The sequence below is a fragment of the Lonchura striata genome, chromosome 29 (assembly GCF_046129695.1).
Source record: "Lonchura striata isolate bLonStr1 chromosome 29, bLonStr1.mat, whole genome shotgun sequence".
NCBI lineage: Eukaryota > Metazoa > Chordata > Aves > Passeriformes > Estrildidae > Lonchura > Lonchura striata.
In genome coordinates this window covers 3,585,579-3,610,238 of record NC_134631.1, presented here as the reverse complement: position 1 = coordinate 3,610,238, position 24,660 = coordinate 3,585,579, and the positions used below count along the sequence as shown (strand labels likewise).

At 51.6% G+C, this 24,660-nt stretch overlaps 1 protein-coding gene across 1 annotated transcript in view; it reads left to right on the top strand.

Annotated features, from left to right (window-relative positions):
• LOC144247621 (uncharacterized) overlaps positions 1 to 24,660 on the top strand; it is a 334,658-nt gene that overhangs the window by 275,485 nt on the left and 34,513 nt on the right. Inside the window, exons 6-7 of the mRNA XM_077788930.1 lie at positions 6,423 to 6,848; positions 6,933 to 7,085. Coding sequence (XP_077645056.1) covers positions 6,423 to 6,848; positions 6,933 to 7,085 — 579 coding nt within the window. The remainder of the gene's footprint in view (positions 1 to 6,422; positions 6,849 to 6,932; positions 7,086 to 24,660) is intronic.

Sequence of the window (24,660 nt, the reverse complement as noted above, 5' to 3'; positions counted from 1 at the left end):
TAATTCAGCTTTTTCTACTTCCCCTCGGAAGAAAAACTGATTCTTACCTCCTTTACCCAAACATAACCAGCTATGTAGAAGTATGAGTATTAAAAAAATACTCTAATGCTATAAACTTTGCACTGAAACTTTAGGAAAAAGAAAAACTTCACTATTCTTTTTAGTGTTAGAATCAAGGCATTCCTTGATTCTGGCCAGGATGTGTAAGAGAAATCATTCCATCCTCACATAACCTGGGTGTGCCGAGAAAATCGTTCCATTACATGTGGTTTTTACTCGATTTTTCCCAAACTTGTGCAGGCTGAAGCAATCTAAATGCACTGGTTTAATGTTCCGTAGTTTCAAGTTGTGCAGTTTTTAGTATTTGGTTTCCTCTTGGACCCAGATTTCTTTGCTTGTGCTGTTAATGAGGTGGGAAGTGCTGGATTTCCTTCTCAGCCTTTTGCAGACCAGGTGTCTGCAGCCCTGCCGGGGGCAGTGTCTGGGGTAGGTGTTGGTTGCTGTTTGCTGCTGGGGTTGATGTTTTGCTGCTGGTCGTTATCTTTGTGGGTGTCTTTTGGGCCATTCCCAGTGTGTTGAGATGTTAAACTCATCTCCAGTGAGTGGTGTAACATCCCTTAACAAAACCTTTAACATTTCTTTCCCCAAGGCCAAGGCAAAGCAAGCCTGAGTAGAGAAATCAAAGGTTAACAATGCTCAAGTCTATGAGCTGGTCTATCTTCCATGGATGCACTGGCAGGCAGGGCAGTGTGTGAGTGTGAGTGAGAGCCAGAGTGGAATTGTCCCGGTGTCTCCCCAGCAGCTGTGGCAGTGCAGGCCCAGAGAGCACTGAAGCTGCAGCAGTGGCAGCAAGGGCTGGCCCCGGTGGCTGGAGCTGCCCAAGGAGGGTGGCCAGGCCGAGGATTTCAGCAGAGGATGTGTGGGCAGGCCCAGGGCCTTGCCCCGCTGTGGAGCCCTGGCTGCTGCTGCGCTGCCTTCAGTGCAGGCTCAGGGGGGCCTCCCATCCTCCTGCTGCAGGCGGGAAGTGCAAATCTCCGGGGCTGCAGAGACCTGGAGCCCAGGCTGAGGGGTCCCCCCGTGTTCAGCTGTGCTGGCGGCTGTTTCTGGCCTCGGGGCCCCTTGGCATGGGCCACGCCACTTGGCCACCAGTGGTGCTGCTTTGCACTCCTTAGGCAGAGCCCATGTCCTGCTTGGATGTTGGCAGCAGCAAAGTGCCAAGGCAGGCTCTGTGCCAGCCCAGCTTCCTGGGGGAGAGATTGCACCAGAGACAGGATTCTGGCCACAGACTGCTTTAAATGTGCATCCCTTATCTCCACCCTGCACTAGGTGGAGAATTCCCAGGGTAAGGAATTCCTGATATCAATTGCAAGGGGAAATAATTGAATATGTGCCCTGTGTCTGGCTCTTCTTCTTGCCCAAGCCAATGGCAAAAACCATACCCATGGCATCTTGGTCTCTATCCCCAGCTTCCAAAGGTGTTTCTTTCTTTCCCCTTTCATTCTTTGTACCCAGCCTGAGCTCTGGGGTTGCCAAGAGGTTACGGAGGTCCCATTGTATTCCTAAAGCTGCCATAACCCCCTGGAGGATCTTTCCTGTAAAATGAGTACTGCTTCCTGAGTCTGTTGCTTCCACAATCCCTTTTATTGGAATTATGTCTTTTAGAAATGCCTTAGTAAGTGATCCAGTGGTTGCTGAGCAATCAGAATTGCTTTTGCCCCCCTGTTAGGTGAGATGGGGTCACCAGAAAATATTGAAGCCTTCCTGCTCAGGGCATTTCAGTGCCAGGCTCTTACAAGCACACACAGCTGTGCCAGTTGAGCTGACCATGGGGGGTAACCTGCACTTTGTCTGATTCCCTTTCCTCAATAACAGCGTGTCTTGGAACTCTTTTCCCTTCTGCTGCCCTTGAAGAGCCATCCACAAAGACATTTTCTGCCTGAGGCCAGGCAATGTCTCCTGAACCTCCCCCAGGCTGGGTCTGGAGCTGTGTCACTTGAATGCAGTGCTGGGTTTCTTCCCAGCCCCTCTGTGGACTGTTCAAACAGGAGGCTGGGTTAAACCCTTCCCCTGTCCTCAGTTCTGAATCCTCCTGTGCTCCTGTTGAAGTTGTGGCTGCACAATTCTGCAGGCAATGAGGCCACTTTGGCCACTGGGCGAAACATTTTGGCCCAAGAATTCCTTTGGCATGGCCCTGTTGAACATTCACCTACAATTCCAATTTCTTTTCTGAGTCTGGAAGAGCCACAGCTGCAGAATCAATATTTTTAGGTTTTCATTTTCTGAAGTTTTGCTCTCTTTCTCCTGTCCATACCACAGCATGGAGGCTGTCTGGGGTCAAAAAGTCCTACAATGTTCTGGCTGGAACAGAGAATCCTCAATCCAGGCTGTGTAATTCTGTATTAATCCTCAAAATTGTTTCAGGTCCTTTTTGGTGCTGGGATATGTTACTTCTTAGATTGCCCAGACCCTCTCTAGGTAAATCCACCAGGAATCTTCAGTCCAAATATTTCCAAAATATTTAACCATTTTCTTCTCAATTTGCCTTTTTCTTTTTTATTTTTCCAGATACTCAAAAGATGTTTTTTGCCAGGAAATTCAGCCATTTCACAGGGGCTTTGTCTAGCACTTGTTCTTGTCCTCCTCATTGGAGCCATCGGATTCCCTGACTGGCAGGATAGGAGTGCTGTAGGGAGACATCCCTGGCTCCAAGGGCCCTGCCTTTAGCAGGGACTCCATACCAGGCTGTGAGCCCTTCCTTCCCTCCCCTGGAACAGGGTGTTGCTTTTAGACACCACTTGTCCTGGTTGCTTCCAAGTAATTTGGAGAGGCTCCACATCAAATTTTCCCTCTTTCCATGGGGCTGCCCACACCTCTGGGTTCCCTTCAGCACAGGCCTTGCCAGACATTTGACACAAAGGTACAGCAGCAATAGCCTCTGTATCACCTTTTACAATATTCCAATGCCACCATCAAATTCCTTCCTAGTTAATTACAATCACAGTAGGAAGAAAAATGAATTAGTTTATTTCAAATCTATCCTCCACAGCTTGTAATAATAATTGAACAAATGATACCAGCTCGGCTTTCCCATTTATTCCCTTAATAATTAAACATTCCTTTACAATTTTCCCTCCTTAGGTGTAAGATTCCGAGTGGATGGAGAGGCCCCTGTGTCCATCAGGAGAGGCCTCCTCTGGATGCAGACCCAGCCTGAATGTTCTGCAGGGCTCCAGTGTGGTGGGTCCCCGGTGGGATGGGAGCTCAGAGAGCCCTGACAATCCATGTCCATGCAGGGGTGGACTTGCTCCTGCTGAGGGTGCTGCTGTCTGTGCTTGCAGTGTCCTTGTGGGCTGCAGCTGGAGCCCTGACTCCTTCCCAGGGGCTGTTTGGGTGGGCTCTGCCCTGGCCAGGAGGGCAATGCCTCTGCCAGGTGCTTGTGGCCGACCCCGTCATGCCCTGGGTGCTGGGGCCCCCTTGGGCCCTGGGGTTGATCCCTCAGGGGCTGTGGGAACTCTGCCATGGCCTTTGCCTTCAGCTTGGCCTTTTGCTCATCCCTTCTTGCCTTCAGCTGCTGTGCCTTTGTGCCCAAGTGCTGCAGGGCCTTCTTGTGCCACTCCTGCAGCCCCGGTCACTGCCTGTGGGTGCTCATCCTCTGAGAGCTGCTGAGCTTTCTGCAAAACCTTTCCTTTCTGCAGGGACCCAAAGCAAATCCTGAACAGCAAATCCTGATCCTTCCATGTGCACTCTGCATTTCCCAGCTGTTCCTTTGTTTTCCCCCCTGTGCTCAGGGTCCCTGCCCAGCCCGTGTGGCAGAGCCGGTGCCTGTCCTGCCGCAGTGTGCAAAGGCGGCCCCCCCGGCGGGCAGGGCCGGCAGCTCCCCGGGGCCGGGCAGCGGCCGGGGCGTCCCGCAGCCTCCTGGGGGCCGGGGGCCACTGCCGGCCCTGCCCGGGGCTGGTGGGGTCAGGCAGCGCCCGGCGCTGAGCCCCGGCTGCCCCACAGCCCCGGCCCGGCCCCGCAGCTCCCCACAGGCCCCAGCCCGTGCTCCCGGTGCCGCACCTCTGCGCCCGGTGCTGCCGCTGCCACCGCAGAGAAACCCCTGGCATCCTGACCTCCTGCTTTTCCTCTCCTGGAAACCAGGGATGGAAAGCATCTGGATCAGCTGGCAAATTCTGGAAAAGACCCTGCTGGATAACATCCCAAATATATTTCTCTTCCTCCTCTTTTTCATCCTCCTTTTTCTTACCTTATAGATTCTTCCTGCTGCTTCTTGTCTGAACCATATTGCTGCCCACTCCCCTTCACCCGATCCCTTCCCAGCACACCAACGCCATCCATAGACTACTGTCCAAATCCCTTCTCCACTTCCCTTCTTGCCCCCCTGGGTGTCCATGTCCTTAATTACCTCTGGGAGAATATGCAAACTACCTCAGCATTCTCCCAAGGGACCCTTCAGAGACATTTTGGGATCATCATCCCTTTGGCCAGGACCCCTCCCTGGCTTTCCCTTTTCTCCCCTCCATGGGTGCCCTGCCATGTTCACTCCCCGAGGATCCCAGGGCACTCACTGATGAGATTTTCAGTGCTCTCTCCCTGCTGACTCTTCACAGACCCCCTGATGTGTCACTCGTCTGTCTCCTGGTCATTCCCGGGCCCCAATCAATCCCCGGTGCCGCTGCCAGCCAAGGGAGCCGATCACCCAAAGTGGGTGAGGCACCTTCAGCTGCACTCCCTGCCCGCCGCCCCGGAGGGTGGAAGGAATTCGGAATGAACCCCAGGTTTTGCAGGAAAATTGACATCACCAGAGGATTCTGTCCACAGAGCAGACAGGAGTACTGTAAAAGTAATTTCTTTCCTAAAAATGGGAGAGGCCATGGGACATTCCCCATGGGATCTCTCCAACTGTTGGAGGACACAGCCTCCTCTTCATCCTAATTCTCCTGGCCACATCTCCCTCTGCTTTCCTCATTGGCTGAAGCACTTGAGAGGTACAGACTTCCCAATCGACCTTCTATATACCCCCTTCATATTCGCCCCACTTTTTTATTTGAAACGATATTCATGGCTCTGTTAAGTCTTGTTCTTCTGGAGGTTCATGAATTGAGCAGGACCTTGGCTGAATAGCAGTCTGTGTCATCAACTGATAACATTTTCTGAAACAGATGGCTTCTCCTGTCACTTCCTTATGTACAGGTTCCTGGCCGTATCTCCGAGCAGCTTCAGAGCATCTGTTTGTAAAGACACTTTCCTGTTGTTCCTTCCATGGGGTCCCCCGTTTGTGGGACATCCCCCCTGGAGCAGGGTGTCCCCTCTGTGCTGCAGCCCCAGGGCTCGGGCAGAGCTCAGCCAATCAGAGCCCGCGGCGCTGATGACTCACCAGTTGCCAGGCAGACTCGCAGCTCCCCGCGTTCCCCCCCTGGACCCACCTGCGCCCCCCCCTCGGCCCCATGGCCCCGCGAGGGGAATTTGGGGAGGTGGGAGTGGGGCAGCGCAAAGGCCGGGCCCCCCCGCGCTGTCCTGGCGGGAGCGGCTGCAGTGGGGACCGAGTGCGGGCGGGAGCGGCCGAGAGCCCAGCGCTGCCCCAGCCCGACCTGCCCCAGCTCCATCCCTGCCCCTGCGCTGGGATGCTGTGGGTGTGGGGGGAAGAGGGAGCCGGCAGTGGGTGCTGGGGCTGGGGGCAGGAGGAGAAGGGAAGGAGAAGCAGGCTTGAGGAACAAAATAGTCAAACAATGCAGGTGGCAGGAGAAGATGGGATTGTGTAGGAGAAGGAAGCATTGCAGGAGGAAGAGGAGTGTGAGGAAGAGCAGAGACACAAGAGGAGGAGGAGAAGGAGCAGAAAGAGGAAGCAGCAGAAGGTTCCACCAGTCCTTATAGGGCAGCCTCTCCCTCAGCCCAGGAGCGCTGCTCCCCCCACATGCAGCAGGTGACTGTGGAGGGGGATCCACAATTTTCACGGGGTGAATCTTGGTGTTTCTGAGCTTTCTTGGGCTAAATGTTGGTGCTTTGGTTTTATGTGGCAGCTGAATCTTTATCTTTTGGAGGAGGTTTTTGCTGGCTTTTGATGTTTGGTTGATGTTTGGGGTGTTTTTGTTCTGTGTTTTGGAAGTTTACGGGATTTTTGGGCTGAATCTTGGTGCTTTGGAGGTTCTTACAGACACAAGATTCCCAATGACTTCCTGAGATGAACTTGGGCAAGGAGGAACCTCCAGTCCAAGGTGCTCTTCTCTTGTTTTTTCCCCAAACCAGGATTTGTCATTCCCTGGGTGTGGCTGGATGGAGGAGGAGGAAAAGCCCCGGAGATGCTGCAGGAGGAGGAGCTGCAAACCCAGCCCAGGGAGCTGCAGGGAGGAAAGAGCCCCCCTGAGCCAGGAAGGTGGGCGGAGATCCAGGCGGAGCTCGGAGCTGGTGGAGAAGCCTCATGGCAGGGAGAAGCCCCACAAGTGCTTGGAATGTGGGAAGGGTTTCAGCTGGAGCTCCAGCCTCATCCGGCACCAGAGGATCCACACTGGGGAGAGGCCCTACGAGTGTGGGGAGTGTGGGAAGAGATTTCAGAGAAGCTCCCATCTCCTCAGACATGAGCGGATTCATACAGAGGAGAGGCCCTACCGCTGCCCCGACTGCGGGAAGGGCTTCAAGCACAACTCCAGCCTCACGGTGCACCGGCGCATCCACACCGGGGAGAGGCCCTATGAGTGTGGGAAGTGTGGGAAGAGCTTCATACAGAGGTCTAGCCTGTTCGAACACCAGGTGATCCACACTGGGGAACGGCCCTATGAGTGCTTGGAATGTGGGAAGAGCTTTGGGTGGAGCTCTGCCTTGGGAATACACCAGCGCATCCACACTGGGGAGAGGCCCTACGAGTGTCCCCAGTGTGGGAAGAGGTTTCAAACCAGCTCCGATGTCCTCAAGCATGAGTGGATTCACACAGAGGAGAGGCCCTACCGCTGCCCCGACTGTGGGAAGGGCTTCAAGCACAACTTCCACCTCACCGTGCACCGGCGCATCCACACCGGGGAGAGGCCCTACGAGTGTGGGAAGTGTGGGAAGAGCTTCACACAGAGATCAACCTTGACCAAACACCAACGGAGGCACCACTAAGGGAAGCCCTGTGAGTGCCCCGAGTGAGGGAAGAGCTTGGAGTGAGGGAAGAGAGTGAGGGAAGAGCTTGGTGCGCTGCTGCAGCTCCATCCCCCATGGGAGGATCCGGGCTGGATGATCCCCAGTGACCCTCGTTGGGCAGAGCCCTGGTGTCCCCATATGGGGAATAAAACAGAGAGTAAAGCAATGGAGCTGATAAAGGGGCCCAATATCTGAGGCCTGACTGAGCAGAAACTGTGGGAGACACAGACACAGTTTAAGTCTCCCTGGGCAAGAAGAGGGGACAGTGGGGGGTGGCAGGGGTGTGACAGAGGGGATGAGGGGGTGACAAAGGGACAGAGGGGACATCAGATCCCTCCAGGGAGGGGACAAAGGGGTCACTGGGAGGACACAGGGGCCACTGCAGGAGGCCACAAGTGCCACCAGGTCCCTGACACCTCCCCTGTCCCCTCCCCAGGTGTCCCCGTATCAGCTGGAGTCACTGGTGAATGTGGTGGCCACCGTGTGTGTGGCAGCCACCGTGACCAGGTTACAGAGGGACGAGCAGCAGGTCATGTCCCCAGAGTCCCTGCACGGGAACCTGAGGAACTTCACCTGGAGTCTTGGTGAGACCCTGGAGCAGGGCGATGTCACCTCCCTGGGCCACCGTGGTGTCCCCTCCCTGGGCCGGGCCCTGGCCGTGCTTGGGGCAACCCCAGGGGCCACCTGGGCCGATGTGAGAGCTGCAGGCTGGGCCTGGCAGGAGTTGGTGGTCAGGCTCAAGGACAGCCGGGCCCTGCTGGCCTGGGATGCCACCGAGCTCCACGACGCCCGCTGGGACGCGGCCATCGCTGCCATCCGGGCCGGGGACCTGCAGAACGTGGCCACCCGCAGGAGGACAGCTGGGAGCAGCCTGGTGGCCACAGCCCAGCAGCTGAAGGTGTCCCTGGGCAGGGAAAAGAGGGCCTCGGCAGGGCCACCCACAAGGCCCAGGTGGCTGCGGCCACCAACGAGGCCGTGGGAGAGGCCGTGGTGGCCAGCTGCCGAGCCATGGTGGCCACCAGAAGGGGACACTGGGCACAGGTGGCCCTGGGGCCGCTGGAGCGCTTGGTGGAAGAGTGTGAAGGAGGCAGGTGGTTCCCCGAGGAGCTGCAGCGCCGGCTTGGGGACATCGAGGCCATCCTGGAGGGGACAAATAAGGAGTCCCCCGATGTCCCTGAGGCCTTGGTGGCCGAAGTGGCCGAGTTTGAGCAGCCGTGGGATGTCAGTGCCTGCCTGGGCAAGGATCACCTGCTGGGGACACTTGGGGACATCCACGACCTCCTCTTGAGTCCCTGTGGTGGCTCCGGCGGCCCCGGTGGCCCCAGCAGGCACGCCCTGGCCCAGCGGTGCCAAAAAGCCATGGAGGATCTCCCCAGGCTGCTGCAGCGATGGCACCGCTCTGATGCCATCAGGGACAGTGACATCCTGGTGGACAGCGCTGGCGTCACCAGTCCCCTCCTTGCGCGGGATTTGAGACCAATTTGGAGAATTTTCTGGGAATTTTCATGGGCATTGTCCCACATGCTGATGGGAGTTTCTGGGATGATGTTACCAGCTGCACCTGGGGACATTCTGAGAGCACTCAGAAGGCTTTTGCATTCCCCTGCTGCCTTTTGCATTTTTCTGCTTTTTCTATTGGGTTTGGCATTTCTCTATTGCCTTTTACAGGTTCCTGTTGACTCCCAGCATTTTGCTCAGGTGCTCATACTGATATTGATTATTGATAATTCCTTGCAGCTGCTCGCTGGCACAATAAAATCTCAGAGTTTGCATGGACAAGTCCAAGGCAGTGTGAGCTTTCTGCCAGGATTTGGGAATCCTTTACGAATCCAATTCTCACATCCCTGGGCCCCCCCGGTCCCGGCACTGTTCCCGGGGGTCCCGTGGCTCTCGGGGGTCAAAGGGGAGGGGGCGGAACCCCCGTGATGGGTGGGGGGCACAAAGGGGGGTCCGGGCCCGGTGTTCGGGGGGTCGGGGGCACTGAAGAGGTGTGGGTGCGTTTTTTGGGGGGTCCCGGTGCTCAGTGAGGGGGGGTCAGTGCTCAGCAGCGGGGGCTGTCCAGGGACCCCCCCGGCCCCCCCAAATCCCAGCCGGGTGTGAAAAACAAAGTTCACTAAGGGATTACTAAATAAAGTTTAATCAGGGATAAAAAAGGGTTTTGGGGCTTGGCCAAAGAACTGGCCCTCAACTTAACCCTTCGTTCTCTGGATCCAGTTCCACTGCAAGGCCACGAACACATTCCTGAGTTTTGACATTATTCAAACACTCCCGGGAGGTTTGGGTGTCCCAGGAACTCGTGTTTGGGTCTCACATCTGTCTTGTCTGCAGGACATTCTGTAGATTAAGTCAATATTTTTGATTTCTTCTCATGGTTCCACCCTGTTGTTTCAGGCCCCCGATAAATTCATAAATTCTTCTGAGCTTTGTGTCACTGGTATCACCTGGTGAGGCTGGTCCGCAGATGTGGGAAACAACTGAATTGTTTTACACCTGAGTCAGTCACACAAAAGTATTTTAACATTGCATAGTCTCTATTTCAATATTTATTATTGATCTATTTAATGATTATCTATTTTTAATATTCTAAGGCCTATGACATAATATCTGTTTATTACTCTAGCAGTAAATTTATTATACACTGCACACATAAAGGGAGCGATTTTATTGTACCAGCGAGCAGCTGCAAGGAATTATCAGTAATCAATATCAAGTACCACAGCAAAATCCTCGTGCTCAATAACAACGTGCAGAAGGCAATACAGAATTTCAAAAGCTGATTATTCTATTGTCATTTATAACCCGGCTCTGCTGCAAGGCACCGAGGGGCTCATTCATCCCCTGACCCACCGCCACCCCCATCAGTGTCCCCAGAGCATCCTCAGAATGTCCCCAAGTGTCCCCAATAACATCACCCCAGGAATTCCCATCGGCATTTGGGACAATTGCAATGAAAATTCCCAGAAAATTCCCCAAATTCGTCTCAAATCCAGTGTGGTTTGTGGAGAGGGGAGAAGTGACAGCAGCGATGTTCCTGATGATGTCACCGTCCCCGAGGACGTCACAGCGGTGACATCGCTGTCCCTGCAGCAGCCTCCAGATGTCCTCTGTGAAAAATGCATATTTTATGGTTGGCTTTTTGCAGGTATTAAATTGAATAGGATTTGTATTATGTTATTGGCCTGGTTTGTAATATAAGCTTGTATTCTATTTGCCATCTGTTGGAGGTTGGGCAGGTTTGTTATCTCTCCCAAAGACAATGGTTTGCTCCGAAGAGGTAATCGTTTGTTAATGGGCCATTGACTGGCTCACTGCAGGGCTGGTAACGTAACACCATCCCATTGTGAGATGCTCCACCCAGAGGGGGAAGCCAAGCACTCTTTTATGGTATAAAGGAGTAGCTTTTGGGGGGACAGAGCAGCTCTCTCTTTGCGGGATTCAGAGAAGCGGCACCTTCGGTGGGATTCCCAGAGAAGTGGCCCCTTCGCTGGATTCCCAGAGGAAGACCAGCCCAACTGCCACCAGATCTTCAGAGAAAACTATACCCTTCTAAAGATCGCCACTTCAGCTGCAATTCATCAGCCACTGCAAGAGGAGCAGCTGTCATTTCAACCGGACTGCTACCAACACCCCGAATCCTCAGGTTGTGGACTTTTTTCACTAGTTTTGTTTGTACCGATTGCATTTGCCTTTTTAAATTGTTATTTAGTTTCTCCTAGTAAAGAATTGTTACTCCCATTCCCATATCTTTGCCTGAGAGCCTTTTAATTTAAAAATCCTGGTAATTCGGAGGGAGGGGGGTTTACCTTCTCCATTGCACAGGAGGCTTTGCCCTCCTTCACAGACTCCTGTCTTGTCAAACCAAGACGGTTACATTGATTAGTGTTATAAATTGTGACACGACAATTTGAAGTGTCTTAATTCAATAAAGCAATTTTATTTAAAACAGCAAGCGAGTAAGGCAGGCAAAGCACAGTGCTGGGCGGCCGGGGAGTCTCCTGCTCCACCAACGGCGCGCAAAAATGTTCTCTCCCAACCTTCCTTTTATCCCCCCCCTCCTCCTTGCAGACGTGACTATCCAGATGTAGTCTGAGTCTGGTCGTTGTGATAGCTTCTAAGTCTCTTCTTTTGAGATACAGCAAGCAGACCAGATACACACACACCCAGGACTTTAATCTCAACCTCCTTATCACCTTGTAAGCAAATAAGCATTTCAAAGACACACCAGTACATTCTTATGCAAACCAAGGTAAGTAAGCATACCACAGTCTTGCTTCAGTGAACAAATGATCTTCCACTTATCTCAATTCCCCCCTTTTTCTTGTTCATCTTTATTTTGTTCACTGAATCTTTGTAACTCTTGGTGACTTAGTATTAGGGTCTCATCTACATCGTGTATGGGTTCATGTTTTGCCCTAATGAGCATTAAATGTGCTGCCTCTAAGCGTCCCTTTATTATTTCTATTGCCTTATTGAAGATGCATGGCCCAAAGGTCAGTCCCAATATTATCAGTATCAGAGGTCCTGCAAGGGTGGATAACAAGGTAGTTAACCAAGGAGATTGATTGAACCATGATTCATACCAACTTTGCTGTGCCTCTCTTTCCCTCTTTCTCTGCTCTAATCTTCTCCTTAATTCTGCCATGGTGTCTGTAACAACTCCAGTATGATCAGCGTATGCACAGCATTCCTCCTTCAGGGCTACACACAATCCCCCTTGTTGTAATAATAGCAAGTCTAAACCCCTTCTGTTCTGCAACACCACCTCAGATAGGGACCTTAATGATTTTACCAATCCATCGATGGCTTGCTCAATTTTACTCAGATCTTCATCTACTGAAATTCTTAATGCTTTAAATTTCTTTTGTTGATTTACTAGGGATGCCACCCCAGTTCCAGCTCCTATTCCCCCAATGGTAAGGAGAGTTGCAATAGTTAAGGCAGTGAGGGGTTCCCTTTTCATTAGATGGTGTTCTGGCACAGTTTGTTGTTCATATATGTAGTCACTTGTATGGTAGGTAATTCTGGGCATAATCGTTACCTGGATGCAGTAGTCTTGGTTTGGATTAAACAGTTTCAGTGAGATGCACGGTGTGACACCCAGAGTGTTACATACCCACTTAGTGTTAGCTGCTGGCAATAGCCAGTCAGCCGGTTTCTTTCCACCTGTTTCTATTACTCCACAAAGGTATTCTCTTTGTGTTGGGATTTTTCCTATGCATCTCCCTTTCCCTGTTACCTGAGCCAAGGTAAGCCCCGGTGTTGTCTCTTTACCCTTTTTCCACAAACACTGATTCGGATTAGTTCCATTCACTCTTCTGGGCTTTGCAGTGACTCCTATGGCTTCATAAAATGGGGGTCTTAAATTATAGCACAGCCAACAGTCTTCTGTCAGTTTTGGGTTGGTTCTGTTTAGGACACCATAACTCGCTTTCATAACCTTCCAGAGTATATTACCTTCCTGGGTTTTTTCCTGTTTGTCTCCTGAAGTGTTTTCATTCTGAATTTTATTCTGGGTCTGATCCCTTTCTTTTGTTTGGTTGGCTAAAACAACCTCCTTTTCTAATAACACTGGGTTTGGCCCTACAGGTTCAGGATCAGGGGGCACAATTTCCTTCTTTATAAATATTAAGCTACCAAAATTGCCAAAATCAGCCGAATATAAACGAACGCCCCAAGTTTTTCCAATTAACCATATACTATCCTCTGGCCTTAATGCAGTAATTTGTATATTCCTGCAAATATTTTCTGGGGGTTTATGACCTGCCCAGTAGCCGGGAGGAATACAACCATCTGGCTTCCAGACCACCTTAATGTATGGATCAGGAGTGGGGGGGTCCCATGTACCAGCTATTGTTTCACAACCCCAATATGCACAGTAATATTGTCCAGGACTATTGCAATACCCTTTACCAGGATTCGAAGCAGGACACATATAAAACGATGAAACCCAATGGGAACCCCAACGAGTACCTAAGGATGCCACAGGTAACTGGAAAGTGGGAGCTCCAGCTGTAGTATTGCTCCTTATAACTCGTGAATCCTCCCATCTTCCTAAAGTCCACTTGAAAGGTTCATGAGTTGTTACTTCCGCAGTATTACAAGATATACAAAGGAAAATCACAAGCAGTAAGCAAATGGCATGTGGGGTCTGGTTTCTCACACTGCAACAATTATATCCTTGTGACTTCTTTCCCTCTATTAACTGGTTATCACCAAAATACCCTTGAGCCCAAAAACTATTTCTGCCTTTGTTACTCCCAGTCCCGGGGTAGTTCCGCAAATATTGCTTGCGTATTCCATCCTGAGGGCTCCTTCCTCCACAGCTGTTTACTTCTCTGCCTCGCCCGTCGACTCGGGTGCTTCGAGCCACAGGGTGTACCATCTTCTCGGCAGCAAGAATATTCTTCAGGAGGGGATTTATGCCCTCTAGTGCCGTGCCGCATGCAGTAAGAACGCCAATTCTGATCTTTTACCTCTGGTGCGGTACAACTGACCCCTTTTAGGTCTTTCCTACAAAGGCCTTCTATGACCTCTGCCACAAGTGGGCTCGGCTCGTTTGTATGGTAGCAGTAATAGTCTGGGTGAATGCCTTTTGAGAAAATTTCCCACCACTCTTTAGATTCCAATCGGATTTCCCCTCTAGTCACTTTACAGGTCAGTACCCAAGCTGTAATCTCTCTTTGTACATTCCAACAGGAATTGCAAGTTCCTCGTGGAGGATACCCTCTGTTGCAATGTGACCACCACCGTTCCCCACACACCTTACAGATATAGCATACAAAAGGATAGCAATTACAATCTTGATTTTTACACTTTACTCTAACACTTGAATTACTAATTAGTCTACTATCTAAGTAATATAAGTCTGATGTGTATTCAATCTGAGAAGAGTCCATTAGTTTCTCTGTAACTTCAATTTCAGGTTCCCGGGAGGACTGGTTACTTGCCACACAGTGTTGTTAACTGGTCCTTTTACTCGACTGGCATGTGTCCATCCTCTTTCTGCAGTCCGAATTGCAGTTTCTGTAGTGAGTAACACAAGATAAGGACCTTCCCATTGTGGGGTTAGTGTAGATTCTTTCCAGGATTTTATTAACACATAGTCTCCTGGGTATATTTTATGTATTTTTAAATCTAAAGGGGGTCTTTGCGTAATGATTCCTTTTTCCCAAAGTTCATTGCGGCGTTTCATTAAGGCAATAATATATGAGGTTATTTTATAGTCCTTCAACCGGGGGTGGTCTCGGGGTTCCTCCAAATCATATGGCATCCCGTATAGCATTTCAAAAGAGGAAATCCCAACATCTGCTCTGGGTCTTGTTCTTATGTACAATAGGGCTAAAGGGAGACACTTGACCCATGTCAATTTTGTTTCTATTATTAATTTGGTTAATTGCTTTTTTAGTTCCCCATTCATTCTTTCCACTCTTCCCGAACTTTGGGGATGCCATGGGGTATGGTATTCCCACTTAATTCCCAGAGCATGTGAGATATCCTCAGTTATTTTGGACACAAAGTGGGGTCCCCCTATCAGAATCTATTGTTTCTACTATCCCATATCTAGGGATTATTTCTTCTAATAATATTCTGACCACTGTCTGAGCAGTAGTCCGAGTAGTGGGGTAAGCTTCTACAAAATGGGTGAGATGATCTACTATTACTAACAAATATTTATATCTACCCACTTTAGGCAATTCAGTGAAGTCTATTTTTATTTTGGCAAAAGGCCTGTGAGCTAATTCCCTTCCTCCCATGGGCCTTTCCCTAAGATGTTTTCTGTTTACTTTTTGACAGATCAGACAATCTCCCACTACTCTTTTAGCCAAATCATAGATTCCAATACTCATATATTTAGTGGCAAATTGATCTACTAATGCTTGAGTTCCCCAATGAGTCTGGTCATGCAATCTTTGCAAAATTTCTGAGGCCTTGCTTTTAGGTAAAACAGTTCTCCCATCTGGGAGCTTCCATTGCCCTTCAGACCCCTCCTCAATTCCCATCTTTTGTAATTTTTCCTTTTCTTGAGTGGTAAAACTATATATTTGCCATTTTTCTTTGGGGGAGTCCACAGATACAGTGTCGCTCTGCCCCATGTCCCCCCGAGTTCGTAGGGCTGCTTTCTTGGCTTCTTGGTCAGCTAAATTATTTCCCCTGTTTCTAAAGTCCAATCCTCTCTGGTGTCCCCTTAAGTGGACCATAGCAATTTGAGCCGGGCCCCTTAAGGCATTTAAAACTTGGACAATTAGCTCTTGATGAATTAGATCTTTTCCCTGTGAGTTTATAAGTCCCCTCTCTTCCCAAATTTTTCCAAATGTGTGCACTACCCCATATGCATATTTAGAGTCTGTGTATATTGTTCCAATTTTTCCTTTTAATAACCTTAAAGCCCTGAGTACTGTATATAATTCACAAGCTTGTGCAGACCAGGAGTTACTTAGTGGTCTGGATTCAATTACCTTTAAATCTTTTTCCGCAATTATAGCATATCCTGACTTTCTTTTCCCTTCTACAACCCGAGAAGAACCATCTACAAACAATCGCTCCCCTTCGTCCAATTCTTCCTCTTCCAGATCGGGTCTAATTTTTGTTTGACTTTCAATAGTTTGAAAACAGTCATGTGCTAACTTTTCATCACAGGGTTTCCCATACAAAAATTGGGCAGGATTTTGCGAGGTAACCACTTCAAGTGACAAATTGGGGGAATCAATTAAAATACCTTCATACTTCAGAAGCCTAGAATCTGTAATCCATTTATCAGCTTTCTGTTGTAAGATTCCTCTGATATTATGTGGGGATAATACTTTCAATTTTCCATTAAAAGTTATTTTATGAGCCTCTTCTACCAAAAGGGCAGTGGCTACTATAGCCTGCAAGCATGTAGGCCATCCTCTGCTCACCGGATCCAGTAATTTAGATAAATATGCTACAGGCTTCTTTTTATCCGCCCATTCTTGGGTTAAAACCCCGTATGCTGTTCCCCCCTCCGTATTAACAAACAAATAGAAGGGTCTTTTAAAATCAGGTAGGCTGAGGACTGGCGCGTTTACCAAATCATTCTGGAGCTCCTGGAGTCGCTGATCATCCGTGGGGCTCCATTTCATTAGGCTATCTTGGCTTAATTTATCATAGAGGAATCTGACCTTCTGACTGTAATTTTCAATCCATTGTCTGCAATATGCAATTAACCCCAGTAGCTGACGAACTTGCCTTTTATTTCTGGGGGCTGGAATCGAGAGGATTCCTTTCACTCTTTCAGGATCAATCTTTTACCCCTCCACTTAAATAATGCCCCAAATACTTCACCTCCTCCTCTACAAACTGTAATTTAGATTTGGATACTTTTAGTCCTTTTAGGCTTAGGAAGTTTAGTAATTTAATACTTTCTTGCCTCACTGTTTCTTCTCCTGTCCCGCTTGGGGATTTGGGATCATACCAATGCTTTGTTCTCTTAGGGGAAACATCCCCAATTCCTGTTCCTTTTTCCAAGTCTGACTTCTAGTTACCCTACGATTGTTTTCCCTTGTTCCTCCACTCTCTGCCTCATCATCAGAGTCTGAAGGAGCCGTGGGGACCCCGGGGCCAACCGGGTCCGCAGGCAGCTGGGGATATATATTTTGACTAGCAGGGGGTGGGAGTGGAGGAATATATGGAGGAGGAATGTAGGGGGGCATATTATCTTCCTCCTTGTTTTTCTTGTTCTTTTCCCTGGCTGATAAGGCAAATAGTTTTGTCCTTGTCTCCCCAACTGTCCACAGGGAAGCATATTCGCTCTCTTCTGAATCAAAGGCTTCCTTTGAGTTAACATATATATTTAGAGCCTGACAAATCCAATCCTCAAAGGACCCGAATACTGGCCCATACAAATGGTCTCCCCTAATTTGTTTCCCCCCCCCCCCACTTCCATACAATAATGTATCATTTTAACTTTGTCTTTCCCTTTTCTAGATGGGAAAGCATCCCAATTAATTATCATCAAACCCAAGGGGCTATCCCTGGGAATCTGGGGAAGCTTAGCATGGGTCCCCTCTCCCATGGGACCAGAGGGCTTGCTTTTCCTCTGTCCCATCTTCCGGAGTGCACTCAATTTCTCACACACATGCTCCCCTGGTTCGTGGCCCAGCCCCTCGCGGGGAATGGAAAACGCACTAATACAGAGTCCGCACTCACTTGGTCTCCACGAGACCTCTCACACACAGCACTCCGGGAAAACCACCCCAAACTGAGCGGGAAACCGGCCTATACTCACGCGTCTTGCGTCTTCGCTGGTTCTTTGTGCACAAAGTTTACAGGGGTAACCAGTTCTCCTTTGCCCGTTACTCAATTTAGGTTCGTCAGTGGAGAGTGATCAGAAAGCCTGGGGCAGCCGGGCCGCCATAAGGGCGGGGCGCCTCCCGATCGTCCCGTAGCGACTGATCTACTTCTCCATCTGAGTCACGGCACCAAATTGTTATAAATTGTGATACGACAATTTGAAGTGTCTTAATTTAATAAAGCAATTTTATTTAAAATAGCAAGCGAGTAAGGCAGGCAAAGCACAGCGCTGGGCGGCCGGGGAGTCTCCTGCTCCACCAACGGCGCGCAAAAATGTTCTGTCCCAACCTTCCTTTTATCCCCCCCCTTCTCCTTGCAGGCGTGACTCTCCAGATGTAGTCTGAGTCTGGTCATTGTGATAGCTTCTAAGTCTCTTCTTTTGAGATACAGCAAGCAGACCAGATACACACACCCAGGACTCTAATCTCAACGTCCTTATCACCTTGTAAGCAAATAAGCATTTCAAAGACACACCAGTACATTCTTATGCAAACCAAGGTAAGCGAGCATACCACAGTGAACAAATGATCTTCCACTTATCTCACCCCCTGCCGCCCCCTCCGCCCGCAGCCGGCCCCGAGCCCCCGCAGAGCCCAGCGCGGCTCCCACCTGCGCCGGGGCCGCCTCCGAGCTCCGCCGCCGCCGCCTCACCGCGCTCCGGCCGCTGCCGCCGCTGCCGGGCCCGCACAGCCGCTCGGCCAATGGCGGCGCTGCGCGGCCACGGCCGCCCTCAGCCCGCCGCCGGGGCCGCGCCGCGCCCCGCTCCCACCAATCAGCGCGCCGCGACCGCGACTGACGGCACCGGCGGCCAATGGCAGCGAGCTCGGGGCGGGCTCTGCGCACGGCCCCGCCTCGCCCCGCGCTCTCGGCGCCCCCGGGCTGCGTGAGGGGAAAGCCGGAGATGAGGAACAGCCCCGGCACGGGCCCGGGCCCGAGCCGGGATTGAGCTGCCCACACAAACAAACTTCTCCGCGCCTCCCGCCACGGCTTTCCCGGCCCTGCGCCTCCCGTGCCTCCGCCTCTGCGGGAAGCCCAGGAGCCTCACTTCTCCTGCCCCTCGTTAGCGCATCAGTGCTTCGCTTTGATTTCCCCCCTAAAGGGAAACCTGCCCCAAGCCCTGTGGGTGGGTGGGGCAGGGGAGAGATTTCTGTCAGAAAACTCCAAAGACTCAGAGCAGGAGAAGGAGAAGTCAGCGCAGAGCCTTAAATGCAGCTTTCCCCACGCCTCCCTGCTCCCAGCTGCACCTCCTCCCCCGGCAGGGCAGGAGACAGGGAATGGGGCCATGCTCAGCTCATCCCCCGGGGCTTCTCCCTCTGCTCAGGGACAGGAGTCGTTCCCTGCTGCACCCTGCGCTCTCTCCCGGCCGAGACTTCTCCAGGAACTTCTCGGAGCGGAGTCCATCCCCTGGGCACAGCCCCCTCCGAGTGCTGCAGCGTGGGTCACTGTGCCACGGGCTCAGTCCTGCCAGGACAGGCTGCTCCAGCGGGGCCCCTCTGCCCGCGGGCTCACAGCTCCTCTCAGGCATCGCCGAGCTCCAGCCCAGCTCCTGCAGGGGCTGCAGGGGATCTCTGCATCCCCATGGACCTGCAGGTGGGTCTCTGCGGCCCCATTGTAATATATGTTATGGAATAATTTGTGCTTTTGTAAAATATACATCATGTCAGTTTTGCTTGTAGAAAAAGAATCTTCAAGTTTTAAATGACCAGTGGCTGCAGCCGGGGCTGGAGACACCACAGTTGGCAAAGAAAGACCTAATTTACAAATGAAAAAAGGTAGCTCGGTGCAGAGATGGGCCCTTTCCGGGGAAAATCCAGGAGACACCCAACGTTTAACCCCTGGTCTGCCAGGGAGCCAGGAAACCAGGCTCACGGGCACCCCGCCCTTGCAGCTGCTGAGGAGGCTGCTGGGCTGTGCTTCAGCAGAGGAGATGGAATATGGCTTACCACTCTGCCCTTTGCTAAAAACGGAGAATGGGTTGGGGGGTTTGGGCTCTGAGCACACAGGAGCCTGGCCCAGGCACAGGCCGTGGTGGGACAGGGGCACAGGAGCCTTCTGTGACTGACCGTGGCTCTCTGGTTTCTCTCTGCAGGCTGCCAGCTCCTCACGCCATGGAAACGGCCCCACTTGGCCTGCCAGTCTGGGAGGGCTGGAGGGCTGTGGGTACTCATTTGCTATCAAAAATAAATTGTGGTTTTTTGACATTGTCATCATCAGAACATTTCTTTCATCCTTTTCCAAGCTTTTGGCCCCACTTCCTCCAGGGTAATATTTTTGTGTCCTTCCTCAGGCAGTTGATGGCATTTGGCAGGGGGGGTTTAGCAATGTGAAAAGTTCAACAACAGCTCTAGTTGCCAACTGCAGCAGCCCCTTCAGGAGCCCTGAGCTGCCAGCGAGGTCCACGTGTGCCTTGCAAAAGGGAGTGGTTTGCAGAGATGGGGTTGTTGCCCTGCTGCAAAAGCTGGGAGCAGATCAGAAGTGGCAAAATGCCATTTTGGCTCAACCCCCACCCAGGTTCTTTATCTTTTCCCTCTGTGATGGGCAGACAGGGCTGGATCCAGCGAGGTTCAAGTTCTGGGTGCTCCCTGGCACCAAAGGGATCAAGTAAACTCTTGTATGCAGTGACTGCAATAGGGCTACTGAAGGAAAAAAGGGAATGTCACGAGATGGGGAATCCTTCTTGTCTCCTTTGTCTCCCCAGGAGCCCCTTGGGAAGAGAAATGCCCACACGGGTTTATCTAACTCCTTCCCAGTGTGGGCCAGGGCCAAAAGTGAAGATGATAAAAAAAGTTGCAGACTTCCCATTCTTTAGGAATCCATTAAGCACAGGGAAACGGCAAGGATTCATTTGTCACGTGTGCATGGGAAAGGCAGAAAGGTCAGAACGAGGAAGACTTATTTTACTTCTTCATTTTGGAGATCCCTCCCCAAAATGGACCCCCGACTCATTTCAGGCAACAGAACCACACATGCTTAATTGCCTTTTTGCCAATTAGCATGTGAAGCGGAGCAGAGGAAGTGACAGGGATATGAATATGCATTCATATTTTGTGTATTCAAGACTTCTGTAAATAAAAAAGCTTTGTAATACCTGTGATTTTTGCAGTGTGCATGAGGGAATTATCCCACGTACTGCCTGGCTGTCTCAATAAACATACACTTTCTAACTTTAAACTCTTAGAGAGTTTTTGTCTGTCTCAGTTGGAGATCGATATTAGATCGATATTCATATTTTAGGAAATATACACATCTGGCAGCTCTCCAGGGCTCTCCCCTCTGCTGGGAGCTGTGGCTGCAGCTCTGGGGGCCAGCAGAGCTTTCCTGCACAGGCTGCTCCTCTGAAGGCAGAGCAGTGTCAGCCTGCAGAGCACAGCTGGGACACACTTGGTCCTTCTGGAGTGCCCAAAGGGATGCAAGGAGGGCAGAGGTGTCTGTCAGAGCAGGACATGCTGGCTTGCTCTTCACATCTAAAAGTGTGAATGCATCAGTGCTGGAGACTGAGGCCCAATTTATCTTCACCCCAGCCTCAGACAGGAACACTATTTAGCAGTTTTTCCATCCTGCCTTTCATCTTCAAAGGGTACCTCAAGGCCTAATTAGGGTGAGATCCTGCTTGGGCTCAATTTGGGGATTTAATTCCGCTTCAGCTGTCCACAGAGAGAGAGGGAGAGAAATGAGAAGATGGATGTCCAGGGCAAAACTCTCTCCTAAACCCTGCAGTTGTTTGGGTCTGGGGTCAGTGACAGCCTGTGGCAGGGATCACCTGAGCAATGGATGTGTGTGTTTGCTTTGTTGTGCAATCCCAAAAAAAGCAGCTGCATCTGAAATCATGACCAAATCCCATGCAATTGCTAAAGGGTTCCTGGCTGTCTTGCTCTGTTTTCACAGAACCAGAATTACCTCCCGCTTGCAAAATGTGTTTGAATAGTAATGAGAGTGTTGAGGCCATTTGAGAAGACTGTAGGTGCAGAGAATGTGGTTAGAGCTTGGAGGCTGACAGCTGAGGGGCCATTTCTGCAGAGCTTGCAAGGCCAAATGTCTCTGGCCGTGTGTCCTGTAAGCAGCCCCAGCGAGCAGAGCAATGGGCTGTGGGAGTGGCCCTTGCTGAGCTCTGGTGCCCATCCCAGGGCAGTTTGGCACAGCCCGGCTCCGTCGCTCCAAAAAGCCTCGCCCCGTGTTGGCTGTGGCCTCCTGCCACAGACTCCTCCAGTTAAAGGTCTGCAATGTCCCCTCAGGTGGCCATAAAGAAAATGAGTCTCAGAGGGCAGAACGGGGAACGCGCTGTGAATGAGCTCCTGCTCCTGAAGGACACGAAGAACCCCAACATTGTCAACTCTTTGGACAGGTGAGTGCTCCAGGCCTCATCCCGTGCACGGGCCCTGCCTTAACCTTTCCTGGCACCCATAGTCTGTAGCCTGTTTTGAAAATGCCTGACCCAGCCGTATCTTCCCAAAACAGCAGCCTGGCAGTTCGCTCCCTCCATGTGCTTTGGTTGCTTTGGTTTGGTTTTCCCTTCAAGTTGACCCCGTTTTCTGTGTCTTACAACAAGTGCTGATAAATTACAGCAGAAATTATTTCCCTTGGCTTCTTCTTCCCAGCCCTTTTCCATTGCTGCAGATGCCAGGAAAACCAGGGCCTTTTTTCCAGAAATGCCTCATTTGCCCATTTTGCACTGGCCTTGCCTGTTTCTGAAGGGACTTTCTGAAAGGTTTTCTGATTGCTTTTGTCCCAAGTGCTGCAAGGCCTCCTCCCCTGGATAACCCTGGGAGTTGTGTTGCCTTGTTCTGCAGGGAATGGTGGAACTGATGAGCTCAGAAGCTGAACCAGCTGGGGGCCAGTGTTGTGGTTCCACGCTGATCTGGGCTGTTGCTAAACTTCATTTTTCACCTGCTTGCCATCTAAGGCCTCTCCTTTCTCACAGGTGTCTCCTCCTTTAGACTGTGCAGATTCCAAGGACTCTGCAGCCTGGCAGGAATGTCTCTCCATCTGATTCTATCCTCATGGACAAGTGACCTGGAAACAAAACTCCACTCCAGGCTTTTCCATGGGAGAATTGAGCACTGCACATTCGTCTCCATGTCACTGCTTTCCTCTTCCAGCTTCCTTGTTGACGGAGATCTCTGGCTGGTGATGGAATACATGGATGGAGGAACTTTGCAGGACGTTGTCAGACAGACACGCATGGCTGAAGGAGAGATGGCAGCTGTCAGTCGGGAGGTGAGGGATCCTGCCTGTGGCTGCCACGGCTTGGGCACGATGGTCCTTCCACAGAGGCGTGAGAACAGGAGTGGCTCCATGCTCAGGGCTCTGTTTCTCTGTTGTTTTTATGAGCTGGAGAAGAAAGAGCCTCTGCAGTGAACGGCCTGCCAGCATCGCTGCACTTCTGCTCTGTTCTTGCTCTCTTTCCTGCTGTTGTGGCACTCTCTGTCTGTTCTGGATTTGATGTGCTGTTCTCAGCTTTGCCTTGAACCGTTTGCCTGGAGCCTGTCTGCTCTGCACTCCTGGCCTGTCACAGCAAAGCTGCTGCTGGCAGAATTCAGAACTGTCCTTTCTTGTGTGATAGATTCCAGCCATTGGTTTTTGTCCTGGTGTTTCTTGTTCTCTCTCAGTGCCTGCAGGGCCTGGATTTCCTCCATGCGAACCGGGTGATCCACAGAGATCTGAAGAGCTCCAACATCCTCCTGGGCATGGCCGGCTCTGTCAAGCTGGGTGGGTGTTCCTGGCCAGGCACAGCGCTCCCGGGTGCGGCTGTGGGGCTGCTTCCCAGTGCCGGCCAGAGCCCCACAAGGGCTGCTGGGGGCACTGCCTGGCCCCTGCTGCCAGCTGAGAGTGGCTGCCCCTGCAGAGAGCTCCGGAGAGCAGCAGGGTGCCAGGGGTGGCTTTGCTCTGGGTATGGCCCAGCCAGAGGGGCAGGAGTTGGAATCTAAAGCTTCAAGGGAATCAGTAAAAGCCACTGCACAAAAGCTGAGGGTTTCTTTAAGGGTCCAGTTCCACCTTCCCTTGGCTACAGCCCTCAGCACTTTTCCAGCTGACTTCACTACTGCATTCTCAGACTGAGAGTGGGGAGTCTTGGTGCTTGGTTTCCTCATTCCAGCTGCCTTTGACAGTGTTTGTTTCTGTCCTCAGCTGATTTTGGCCTCTGTGCTCAGCTCAGCTCTGAGCAGGACCGGTGCAGCTCCATGGTTGGCACTGCTCACTGGATGGCCCCAGAAGTTGTGACCAGTTCTCCTTATGGCCCCAAGGTGGACATCTGGTCCTTTGGCATTGTGACCATTGAGATGGTGGAAGGAGAACCTCCTTACTTCAAGGAAACGAGGGCCATGGTAAGAGGCAAATTCTCCAGGGGCTGCAGAGCCCTGTGAGCACAGGGTGACCCTGCACTGGGAGCAGCAGCTGGAGGTTTCTGCACCTGGGAAAGGGAATTCCCAGAGCACTCGAGCCTCAACACAAACAAATATTCTGCAGTCTCCAGCAACAATTTGCTTTGGGATTTATGCTGTTCCAGCTCTTCTGTCTGTGAGGATGACCTGAAAATGTGAATCAAGAGCATCAGCTCTTTCCAATGGCTGTGGCAGCACCAGTGTTTGGGTTTTTTGGTTAGCACAGGACAATGAGCTGTGAGCAGCATCTGTGCCAGGGAGGAAAGTGCCCCTGGAGCTGGGGCTGAGAACCCGGGGTCGCTGTGAGCACCTGTGGGTGGGAAGGAAGCTGGCAGAGCGCTGAGTTTGCTTTTCCTGCAGGCTCGCGCTCTGATCCGGCACAACGGGACCCCGCAGCTGCAGGAGCCCCGGCGCCTGTCGGCTCTGCTGCGGGACTTCCTCGAGTGCAGCCTGGAGCCGGACGAGGAGCAGCGCTGGTCTGCCCAGGAGCTGCTGCAGGTGAATGCCGAGTGGCCGAGGGGAAGCAGCAGCGCCAGGGAGGGGTTTTCTGCTGGGGCCCCTCCGATAGTCTCCAGCCTCGCTGCGTTCCACACGCAAAGCAAGCAGAATCCTCGCCGGGTTTGGCTTGGCAGGGTCCTTTCGAGGGCATCTGCCCCTGGTGCCCCACAAGGAGCAGGGCCATCTTCAGGCAGGTCCGGTGCTCAGAGCCCTGCCTGGCCTGAGCTTGGATGTTCCCAGGGAGGAGGCACCTCCCACATCCCTGGGCACCTTCTGTCAGCGTTTCCCCACTCTCCTGGCAAAAAGATTCTGCCTGCGATCTAACCTGAGCCTGCTTCCCTCTCCGGAGTTTCAGACC